Consider the following 12,555-nt stretch of genomic DNA (forward strand, 5'->3'; position numbering starts at 1 on the left):
ATAACTGTGACAGCATCAGACAGAGCTGTTCATCCAGCCTTTGCTCTTCAGCCTCTGAGGATGGTAGGAAGGTCTCCTGAGCAGCAACCTGCCTTCCTAGTCCTACTTCTGTCTCTGAAACCACACCAAATTAGTCTGCTGTGTGATGGGGTCTTGAGGTCCCATCCCATCCTAGATGACACACCATCAGGCCTCTCTTGTAAAGTGAGTTTCAGGCTTGCAGGGACTGTATAGACAGAGTCTTCCTTGCCTTACCCTAAAATATCTTGTGCCCAAAAAGGACCCAGCCAGTAACTTGACTGACAGTTCTGTTTTTGGTTCTCGTATCCTAACTCCCATCACCTGCAGACAAACCTAGCAAGGCACTTGCCCATCCAAGCCTTGGAAATTCTGAGGAATTTGTTTGTACACACCAATATTTGCATGCCCAGCCCTACAGAGAGCCTCATCTGTGTGATCCACAGTCACATGCTCAGAGGCCAGATGAGTTATCATTATAGACAATGATAAAGGATGCTCAGGTGTAAACCAAGGTATGTAACTAATCCTGCAGGCCAGGTCAGCTAGAGTGCTTGGCTGCTATTTGAGATCTTATGTTCAGTGTGCAACAAAATCTCAGACCAGAATTTTGTGTTCTCCTTCTCCTCCCCCTCAAAAAACCCTAAACAAACCAGAAAGTTTAAAATCAAGTGACAGTTGAACTGTTGGAAGGAAATTCAGCAGTCATCTGATTTAATCCTCTCCCCCAATTTGATGCTTTAGTCCCTTCTACAGAATCACTATCAAGTAGCCATTCAGTTCCTACTTGCACACCTCCAGTAATGAGGAGCTTGCTACACAGAGGACTGTCTCATTTTTGGTTAGCTCTGAAGGTTAGACAGCTTATTTTTGGACTTGAACCTGGGTCCCTCTTCTTCTATTTCCTTACTCCTAGGACCTGGTTCTATCTACTGGGATGACTTCAAACTAGTTTGTTCCCTCTGCCCTTTGACAGTCCTTCAGGTCTTGGAAACAGTGATTCTGTCCACCTGTCACTCACTGGCTGAGCTGCCTCTTTGGCAAAAATCCTTTTAGCTATTACTTTTAGGGTGCATTTTTAAGGCCTGTCCTCATTTTGCTTTTCTGGATGGAAATCTCCTCCTAACTATCAAACTCACACTTCACCTCCTCATCACAGCCTGACCCAGTCAGAATTGTAGCTCCTTCCCCTGGGTTCCCATCGCACCATATACACTTCCTTTTATAGCCCACATCACATTGCACCATAATGACTCACTTAGCTCTCTGGCACAGGGATATTGTCTGATTCCTCTCAGTCTTCCCAGGACCTAGCCGAGTGCTTGAGAGTTAAAAGTTTAGAGAATCAACCCAAGAAGGACACTGCTAATGTCTTCTGAACTGACTGCCCACTAGTCCCTCTAAGTCTCTTCTTACTTTGGCTGTTACTGCAAGTCAACCCAACTTTCACCTGTGCAGTTGGTTTTGGAGATCCTGATGCAGGCCCTCAGCTTTATCCCTGATAAACCCATCTTGTGGGATGAGGCCTATTGCTCCAGCTTACTTTTCCCTCCTCTAGTAAAACTGCAAGGATTTTGCAATGAATCTTCCTGTCCTGGTGCCAAATTTTGCTCCTACAAGATGGCATCCCCAGCTTTGGGTTCCCAAGCTCCAAAGCCTGACTCCTTCCTCCTGTCCTTTGCAGGAACTCTTCACCTGCTTTGTCTGCTCCTCATTCAGCCCATTCAGGGCCTGTGATTTGGTAGAGGGAGTTGGGCCTCACCATTCTTCCATAAGTATTGATAGACAAACACCAGGGAAGTTGTTTATTTTGAACGAAGAGGTCAGGTTTTGGCTTTGCAGGAGAATATCCATGGTTTGGGGAAATACCCAGAGAACAACTTTTCTGTTACAGAGCTGACCAGCATCTGTGCTTTGACAGAATTTTTTTTTTTGACAGAACACTCGATAGGACTGTCAAACAGAATTTTGGTCTGCTTTATAGGCTCCCTTCATGACAGGCTGAGTGTGTGGACAGACGGACACAAACATGAAGACATTCTCAAGGCTGTGAGCAAGCTGAGGTCAGCTGGCCTTGCCAAGAGCTGGGATTTAATGGGCTGGGGCCAGGCCTACTCATCTGGAGGGGAAACCTTGCTGTGGATATGAATGTGACTCTGACCCCCAACGGGAGGCCTGGTTCTCAGGTGAAGCCCAAAAAGCTTAGGCCCAGTCTGAGCACTGCTACATACTCCACTGGTGAGTTACTTCACTTCTCTGAGCTTCCATTTCCTCATTGATAAAATGAAGTTGGTGATTCTAATCATTTGGCAGGGTTATTAATTAGATAGATGGGATAATGAATGGGAAAAGCACAGTGCCCCACACATTCCCTGGGCAGCATGCTCTGTATAATCCCATTTTTTAATTCAGTGAGCCCAAACTGCTTCTCTTGTCTGCTATTCTTTTAATTTTTCTTCATGACTTCTATTTTCCATCTTTTTAAGGATCTCTTTGGCTCACTTTTCTGCTACTGTTTTCTATTTATGAGCCTGTTGAGACTTAAGGAGGGGTATTTCAGCAAGTGTGTGTGTCTGTGTGTGCGTGTGTGCGTGCATGTGTGTGTGTGTGTGTGTGTGACAGGGTAGGGGTGGGAGTATGGGATGCTTGATGAGGCCAAGTATCACGGTGTCTGCAATGGAGAATGAGGAATACAAAGATGGGTTAGACACAGTCCCTAAACTTGTAGCCCACTTACATATACTGTTATCTCCAGACTATATATGCAGGCTTACAGTTTCTCCTGGGGTATGAAAGTAAGAAAAAAAGGTGAGTCAGGGAAGATGGGGAGCGAAGTGGGCAAGATGCTACCCATTCACATATAACAAACAGGGATCTTCAACCACTAAGAGAACAAGTATTGCCTTTCTTATACATTAAGCTATGTCTAGTTGAGAAGAAAATTTAAGCCTCATAGTGCATTGGTATGAATTGTTCTGAAACTCAAGCTCCAACTTGAGCAAATTCTGGCTACTATGTCATAATTTAGGAAGTTGATGTAGGAAACATGGCTGATATGTACCTCCAAGGATTCCCCATGCTCTTAAGGAGCAGCAGAAATTGTAGGGGTAGCACAAACAGGAGAAATCAAAGCCTGGATGTTTTAGACAATGAACTTTTCTCAAGGGACATACAAGACTCTGGTGTGTTTTATGGATTCACCCTAACCAAGCTGAGCAGGGCTCGAGGAGTAATGGTTTGCTATCTCACATGGGTGAGTGGTAAGTTTAATGGCAAAAAAAAGGGGGGGTGGCTCTTTTTTGATGACTGTTTTGCAGCAGGAAATAAGGTAGTCAGAGTACCTGTAGCCTATGATGCTCACATCTGCCATTTCCATAAAGCAGGCAGCCCAGAACTTGAAGGTAGAAAAGATAGAGCATAATGAGGGAGATTCCTTCATGCTGTAGTGGAAGTCTGCACTGAGGTGCTCCCTGGGAAGGAGTGTGTGCAGGGCAGGGAGTAGTGGACTGGCCAGGCGAGATTATCCCCAAGGGCCGGCCGGCCACCAGTCTCTTCTGGCTGGGCCCTTCCCCATTCACATGGTGTGAGAGGAGGGGAAAGGAGGGTGCTCCCCATGCAAAACTTGCCAGCCCTGTCTAAGAGGCACACATGTCTACAAACAGATGAGCCTCTACTTCATTATCACCTTGGCCGGGCCATGTTCACATCTGATATTGGATTAAAGAGGTGCTAAAATCAATCAGCCTGGAGCATAATTTCCAACATGGAGTGAAAATCAACCTTATGGGCCCACACTTAGCCAGATGGACTGTCACCACCTGATTTTATTAAAAATAGAGGACTTGTCACCACTGACAGCTTAAATATTCCACTCTTCTCTTACCCTTTTCTCCAAAATGTTCTCATTGCCTGCTGCAACCATTACCTTCTCATCATTGAATAATCTGCCACTTTAATATAAACAGCTAGTATTTATTGTATACTTACAATGTGCCAGACACTAGAAATACTCAGAGTAGGACAGGTAACTGAGAGTTATTAAACACCTGCTAGGTGAAGGTGCTTCCCCATCCATCATATCATCTGGTTATCACAATCAATTGTGAGAGAGAATATTAGCACAATTTAATAGATGAATAAATTGAGGCTTAAAGAAATGAGGAGATTTGCTTAAGGACACATAGCTAGCAAAAAGGAGAGCTTTTCATCATTCTATTGATATTTCTCTGATGAATTTAAACATCAGAATTCTGTCATCACCTAATAGCAGGCTGATAGTCGCTTTCACAGACCTACGTGGTTGCAGGATGGAAACCACACAACAGGAATGGCTAAGACATCTGGAGCAGTCTGCTCTGTAGAAAGCGGTCCATGTGACTGTATTTTATATCATAAGCCATGGAGCAGGATAATATGTACAAGGTACCCTATGCTTACTCTGCGAACCAAATGAGAAGAAACAGCTTAATCTATAGTCAAAGGGATTTAGGCCAGAGTCAGATAAAAGGTCATACAGCTAGTGAGCTGCAGAGGTCAACATTTGAATTCAGGTCCTCTGAATCCAAGACCCATCCCTTTTCCATGTTGCTATTCCAGCAGCAAGGCCATGAGAGCAGGGAGGCCAGAAGAGCACAGCCTTCACTGTCTCAGGTCCACAAAAGGTCTCCTACCTGCCATCTTGCCTGCTGATCGTGTACCCAAAGAGAGGGTTATTGACGAAACTGATGTTCACGCCAACCAGCGGGGTCCCATCTGATGTCATCACTTGACCACGAATGACACATGCGTGCCTGTGGAAAGAGAAGAGAGGATAACATGATCTACCTTTCATGCTCAGAGCCTGGCTGGCAGAGAACCCCTGGAGATCAGAAGACAGAAGGCAGGTCATGCGAACATATCTGGCATCCAGGGGCTCATAATGTTCACTCAAGATAAACGATAACCTTCTTGTTTACATATTGCCTCAAATTAAGGCATCAGTGTTCCCTTGGGAGAACTACTATTAGGAGGTGTTTTCAAGTATTTCACACCTGGTTAAAGACAAAGAGATAAAGCTGATCCCAGAGGGTAGTAGAGTGTGGTTATATGTGTGGATTTTGGAGTCAGGTGACCTGGGTTCAAATCCCAGCTCTGCCATTTTCTAGCTCTCCGAACTGGCTCTTTGAGCACTTCTTTTTTCATCCTAGCACAGGGTAAGCTCCATAAATGGCAGTGGTTATTACTGTCACTAACAGTTTCACTGGAAGTGAATATATAAGAAAGTGAACACGGTAGAGGGTACTTCATCTCATCTGGCATTAGAGGCAGGAGAAGGGCAGAACAGTGGGTTCTGGAACCTGTCACCTCTCCCAATATCCCCACTCTATATTCTCCCTTTTGCTTTCCCTCTGTGTTCTAGACAACAAGCCATCTGTTTTCCCCAAACGTGCCAGGCTAATGTTGTTTAAAGCCTCTGTGCCTGTGCGATGTTCTTCTATCTACCTAGAATGACATTCTTGTACCCTTCTCCCAACATTCTCATCCTGTGAGACCAAGATGCAAATGACGTCTCTTCCCTGAAGCTTTTCTTGATGCCCCTAATCAGAATTAATCACTCTGTCCCCCAAACCTAATATCAACACCACGACACCCTACTGCACCATACATATTTTACTTCTCCACTAGATTGTGAGCTCTTTGAGACTAGGGCCAAGGTTTTTTCTTCTTTCCACTGTACATAACTATGCCTAACAAGTACTAGGTCATTGTTAAAAAATGGTGGGTTGAGGGAATAAGTAAGGACAATTAAAGATAATCTATAATGACATATTTCATAAACATAACCTTTTAGCAGATGACATTTTATAAAGACTCTAAAATGGAAAACAAATAAAAACAAGATCTGTTCTAGATGATGTAGAGGTGGGGACCCTTTCTCCCCTTGGGGTGATTCTGAAGGCAACTCTGTGGAATCTTAGTCTCTGGAGAAGTCAGTTGGAAACTCACTGAGTTAGTGGAACCCTCTCATTTTCAAAAGAAGAAACGGGGGTTCAGAGAGGTTATATTATCAAAGTCACACATACAGGTAGTGGCAGAACCAGACCTTGAATAGGGGCCTCATGACTCTGGATCCAGTGCTCTAGATGAGTCTGTTTATCACTGGCAGTGGGTGAACATGAAGGAGATCACAGGCGTCAAAGCCCTAAGGGATGGGGACAATGGGGAGACAGGACAAATCTGAAGTGAAAATGTAGGCTCTGCTAGCCAGACAACTTTCTCCATTCACCTTGGTTCAGACAGCATTTATCCTTCTCGCCCAGGGAAGAGCTACCGATGAGCCCATGGGCTTTCATAAAAAAGATCTCTAACTTAGCCCTTGCTTTATTAGGTATCCACATTTCTACCTTCCTAGAGTGATAAACTTTTCCCTGTTTGACGAGAAAAGCAATTAACACCAGGCTTGTAAGCAGCTGGTCTCACCAGTGTCAGCTTGTCCTTTCAGAAGGCAAGAACAACTACCCACAATGCACCAAGCTCCTCACCCCCAACCTGCCCCACCTCACCTCACTACACACAATCTGGTTAATGCTAATTCAGTCAGTGGTTTCCTTCCGAGGCCCTTGGTCTAAATGCAATTACACGGCAAACAAGTTAAGCGGGTGAGGCTCAGCAAAGACTCTCAGTCCTGCTCTGAAGGTCTCCCAATATATTTATGTGAAATTATCTGTCTGCTAATGGGAAAGATTTATTCCAGCAATTGTATTCAGATGGTACTGAGAGATGCTTTCTTTAATGGAGGAAAATTGAATTTCTTATTGCTGGAACTTTGTCCTTCTAGAGAATTACTAACAGATCTCATCTCCTGGTTCTGGCTACTATCCAGCCTTCTCCTGATACATGTGCCTTCAGATTCTGCCTGGACAATAAGCAGCCCTCTGGGGATGGTTTCCTTTTTGGGGCTGCCCTGGCTGCTGCCCCTCATACACATGTGGGGCAGCCTCCTCTGATTTATCTCTCTTTGGGGATTTCCTGATAATTGGGAAACACTAAATCAGCGCTGCTTGGCTATCATGTAGCCTATACTTCGGCAAGCCAGGGCAGATGTAATTTTAGCCCAGGCTCCTGTGGATTGCTTTGGATTCTGGAGAAGATTAAGTTGACTCCCAGTGCCCCTGCAGGCCATAGTGGCCTCTTGCCAAAACAGGCATTTGGCTTAGGAATCAACTCCTGGAGAAAAACACTTCCATTTTCCTTCTGTCTGACCATAATTTTTAGTTCCAAGAAAGCCCAGTTTAACATACATACAGGCTTCCCTGGGACAAAGGAGAGGGGGAAGTTTACTCTGTGGAGGCCTCTGAAATGTATCTCCTGCCACGTACTTTTGTCCAGGGAGGTTTGAAAAGATATGAGTGCTGGGCTACCCAATGCTTTCTTTCTTCATCCATTGATTTAATGGATACCACCAGTGGTGTGCTGGTAAACGTTTAACAGCTGGCTTTGAACAAAAAAAAGAAAAGATAAACAGGCTTAATTTGTAGTGTTTTCCTATTTCTGTGGTGTAAATCTTCCCACCATAGCAAATTTTAAGCCACTAATGTGATGCACACCATTATAGTATTCCCACCACCAAACCAAACCAAACCCGTTGTCATCGAGTTGATTCTGACTCATAGAGACCCTATAGGACAGAGTAGAACTGCCCCATAGGTTTCCAAGGAGTGGCAGGTAGATTCGAACTGCCTACCTTTTGGTTAGCAGCCATAGCTCTTAACCACTGTGCCACTAGGGCTTCAGTTCCCACCACAGAGATACAATAAACCCTAACCCATTGCTCTTGAGTCGAATTATTACTTATAGTAACCCTATCCCCACTGCCATGAAGTTGATTCCAACTCATAGCCACCTTACAGGACGGAGTAAAACTGCCCCATAGTGTTTCCAAGGCTGTAAATTTTTACAGGAGCAGATTGCCACAGTCCTAAATAATCTCAAGAGCAAAGATAATAGTAACTACAGTAAAATAATCAGGATGTGATGAGTTTTGAGTATTTGCTACCTTTGTTTTTAAGCTACGGCTGCTAACCAAAGGGTCGGCAGTTTGAATCCACCAGGTGCTCCTTGGAAACTCTATGGGGCAGTTCTACTCTGTCCTATAGGGTCGCTATGAGTTGGAATCAACTCAATGGCAACAGGTTTCTTTTGGTTTATACAATTTAATTTTTAATAATGACCATGTTTAACAACTAGCATGTGAGATTCCTAAACATTTAATAGTCAGCTTTTGTGAGCTCTTCTGCACATCACTGGACCAATGACCCCACAGTAAGGGCCAAGGCAACTTGCTCGGTGCAGCGGATGTGGTAAAGATATGGTTGCTACTTTGTGAAGTTCCACAATGGAAAACTGCCTTGGTGAGAACCCATTAAAATGGGAGAACAGATCACTGTTACCAGCTTGGCTTCCCAACTGGCTCATATGATCCTCTTATCACCAGTCCTGTATTTGATGTGTTTTTGTTTCTCTTGGTTGCTGTCCTGGCATAATGGAGTGGCAGGGTGTTGTTTTCTACTCATCCACAGAGTCCCATCTAAGCTGCCACCACCTCAGTGAGGCTGTCATCAACTCTTCCTGTCACAATTAATCACCCCCTCCTCTGGGATTCTCCACACTTTATAAATATCTCTACTATTGAGGCCATCATATAATTATATCATTCACATTCCCATAGCTAACTTACATGCTTACACGTGAGCCAGAGGAGGGCTGGGACCACGTTTTAGGGTGGCTAGGGTACGCATCACTCATAGTGACTTGAAATTGACTCTATGGCAATGGGTAGGGTAAGCATGAAAGGAGCCCTGGTGGTGCAACAGTTAAGTGCCTGGCTGTTAACCGAAAGGTTGGTAGTAGGAATCCATCAGCAGCAACTTGGGAGAAAAGACTTGGCAATCTGTTCCCATAAAGATTACAGGCTTGGAAACTCTATGGGCCAGTTATACTCTGTCCTATAGGGTCGCTATGAGTCGGAATCGACTCGATGGCACACAACCACAGCAACAGGGTAAGCATGCCGTATTGTTCCCTGAGTGTTTGTTGAGGGAAATATGATCAAGTAACAGAAGATCAGAGAGAAGTGACTTGCTCAAGGCCACACAGCAAGGAACTCAGTTCGTTGAGCTGACATTCAAAACTAGGTCTTCTTACTTCCAAGTCTTTATTCTTTCTACTGTGTTATGTACCTGCTGTCACGAAAATTCACTTTACTTTAATTCAACAAACTGGGCACCTACTGTAACGCAGGCACTGTGTTAAGTGTTGGAGTTATAGAAATGTGTCAATTACAGTCCCTAATTGCTTGCTTACAAAAGCCAATGAGAAAATCCCTGCTGTAGTTTTCTCTGACACCAGTGAGTCAACACATGGGTTTGGCATATGTCAGGCAGCTGGGATACAAAATAAGCAATTAGGCCGGGTGCACTCTGCCAAGAAGGAGCACTTGTGCCAAGCCAACGGGGGGCATCAAACATGACCTTAGACCAACTATACACTCAGGGCCTGACTGAGGTGCCCCTGCTGAGGGGAGGATCTGCCTGACTGCTTCCTGAGGACCGAGGCCAGGCTTGGGATCAAGAGGGGAAACTGCTGGAGAGACACACCACTTAAAACAGAATGAAATAAATAAACTAAACTCAAGTGTCACTCAGAGATAAGTAGTAGGGCTGTGGTAGGAAGAGACCTGGACAAGGAGCCAGAGTTCCTAGTTCTGACCCTGCTACCAACAAACTGTTATGACCTTGGATAGTCACCGTACTTCTCCGGACTTCATTCTCTCATCAGTCAATTGTAGGCTGAATGTTTTCCCAATCTGACGTAAAATGGAATCCAACACAAGTTGAAGAATTTGTAATTGGTTTCATTTAGTGCTACCCACTCCAGCTCAAGTAACTCTACTACACGTGGCTTTAGAATCTTAAAGGAACTCTGTATATACAAAGTTTATTCTCATCTCTGAATTGTCCCCTCTGTCTGGAAATTTCCACCTGTCCTGTCCACCTAAAAATTGCCTGCTTACTCTGCAGGGCCCAGCTGGGGCTTTCAGCAAGCAGTATCCACCACTCTCATCCCTGTGGCTGCCTCTGTGTATACTCTGAGTGCTCTCACATTACTGGGACAATAACTTTCCCCCAGCAGACCGTGAGCTCCTTGAAGAGAGGGACTTCATCTCCCTTAGTACTGCATTCCTTACACTGAGCATAGCTGATATGCTCACTGATACATTTCTGGGTAGGCAAAAGAAAGCCTCCTCCAAAACAGGTGTTTGCCTTGGCATTTGAATGCACCACACAGAGTAAGCTCCTGATAAGCTATTTACTGAATGAATAAAGAACTGATATGCATCTATAACTTACTGTGGGGGGTGATGTCAAACAACTTTGAGATACTTGATCTTGACAGGGATATGGTTAGAGAACCTGGGGTTGGAAAGTCTGGTCCTTTCCAGTTGGCCAGCCCAAGCTGCATCCCAAAGCTTGGGGCCCTTCAGTAGCCTTCTGGAATTGGGAGGATTCCCTGGCCTCAGCTTTTGCCCTACTGCTTTGATTCTATATCCTCCTCACCTGTACTACCTTTGTTTTGAAAACTAAAAAAAGCATGCCAGATATTTTAGATTTGTTATTCAATGTATATTACACAAGAAGATAAAAGAAGATGAACGAAGAAAAGCTGCAGCTTTAACTTTTTTGTTATTAAATGAAAGCAGCTAGTTAAGCTGGCATTTAAGGGATTGGAACAATCATTTTGGGATCTAAGTGGCAAATAATAACTCTAGCCTTTTGCCGCTTTGAAGTATTTGCTACTCTATGCTACTATTGGTTACGTATATCACTCCTTTGCCTTACAATTTTAAAAAGATTTATATGCCCCACCTGAACAAACCCTTAAACCACTTTCTGGTAACTCATGCTGATTGAATGTTGACCTTTCCAGCATCTATTACAATTTATCCAAAGTCTTATAAGATCCTTGCCTGGGCGCAGATGAGAAGCCCCATTCACAGCCTGTCAAATTACCACCAGCTGGGGGCGGTGGTGGTTCCGTGGTCAGATCCTGACAGTGTCAACTCTATTGTTGCCAAGACCATCTTTCCAGCCGGGCGACACAGGCTGATCCACAGCTCTCTCTTGCTAGCTTTCCATATATATGATCTGCCTCAGTTTCCTTAACCAGCTTCCCTGATCTGAAATCTTCTACCCATGTACATATTCTTGGGAACTCCCTAATCTTGAAATGTTAGAATCAGAAGAGACTTCCAGATCATCTCTTCCAAAGCCCTCATTGTACAGGTGAGAAATAGTCTAGGCAGGGGAATGGACTTGCCCATTCTCAAACAGAATTGCTGGGAGACAGGATTCAAATCCAGGCCTTGCCACTTATGATCTATGAGATCTTGGGAAAGTCACTTAGCCTGTCAAGTTACTTACTGTCTGACACAGACACGTACCTAACAAATTGAGAATCAATTTAGTTTGCTTGCCTCAAAAATCAGAGTTAATATCATTACAGCAAGGCTCTTGAAACTTTATTTTGGTTGTACGCCCTTTCTGGAAACATTTTTTTTTTTTAAATTGTGGTAATAGATACATATAACAAAACGTTTGCCATTTCAACCATTTGTACATGCACGATTCAGTGACATTATATATGTTCCCCATGTTGTACAACCATCACCACCATTTCCAATGTTTTTCACTGCCCTTAACAGAAACTCAGTGTTCTTAAGCAATAACTCTCCACCTTCCCTTCCCACATGTCCTTAGTAACCACTAATGAACTTTGGTCTCCATGCATTTGCCTATTCTAGATATTTCATAAAAGTGGGATCATACAATATTTATCCTTTTGTGTCTGACTTATTTTACTCAGCATAATGTTTTCAAGGTTCATCCACGTCGTAGCCTGTATCAGAACTTCATTTCTCTTTATGGCTGATTAATATTCTACTCTATGTATACAAACATTTTTGAATATGCTCCTTTGATACACATGTTCATTTATAAATTTTATGCATATGCTACCATCATTAGCTAATACTTCAAGGCATAATATACATTTGGTGCAAGGTTTAATGGATTCAGATTTATATTTCAAAGAGTTTTCTTGATAAATTTGAATTATTTGGTTTACTTTTGTTAGATTCTTCATAATGTTGAATCTTTTGGTTAACTTTTTGTTAGATATGATGAGAGAGATTATTATTGTTTTTAACCTTAGTGTGGTTGAGAAGACTTTGTTCTAGGAGTAGGAGAAGTGTCAGCTGTGCCATTTTCTTGTACTGTTAGTACTATCTTAAACCTGTAGTTGCTTTACAGGAATCTTTTCAAGTCACTTGACCATTTCATGAATAACTTTGGTTAAAACTAGATCTCAGTCATTGCAGTATGACACAAAAACATCCTCACAGTTAGAATAAAGCATTAAACTCAGTCCAACTGCCAAACTCCTATTTTTCCATTTGGAACTGGGCTCAGTTTAGAGTCACCAGTGGCTTCCAGATCACTT

The 12,555-nt window shown here is 43.5% G+C and overlaps 1 protein-coding gene across 1 annotated transcript in view; it reads right to left on the reverse strand.

The window, feature by feature from the left end:
• Nucleotides 1-12,555, reverse strand: part of TENM4 (teneurin transmembrane protein 4) — a 435,533-nt gene that overhangs the window by 69,987 nt on the left and 352,991 nt on the right. Inside the window, exon 16 of the mRNA XM_004382006.3 lies at nucleotides 4,689-4,808. Coding sequence (XP_004382063.1) covers nucleotides 4,689-4,808 — 120 coding nt within the window. The remainder of the gene's footprint in view (nucleotides 1-4,688; nucleotides 4,809-12,555) is intronic.

The sequence above is a fragment of the Trichechus manatus genome, unplaced genomic scaffold, assembly GCF_000243295.1.
Source record: "Trichechus manatus latirostris isolate Lorelei unplaced genomic scaffold, TriManLat1.0 scaffold00088, whole genome shotgun sequence".
Taxonomy (NCBI): Eukaryota; Metazoa; Chordata; class Mammalia; order Sirenia; family Trichechidae; genus Trichechus; species Trichechus manatus.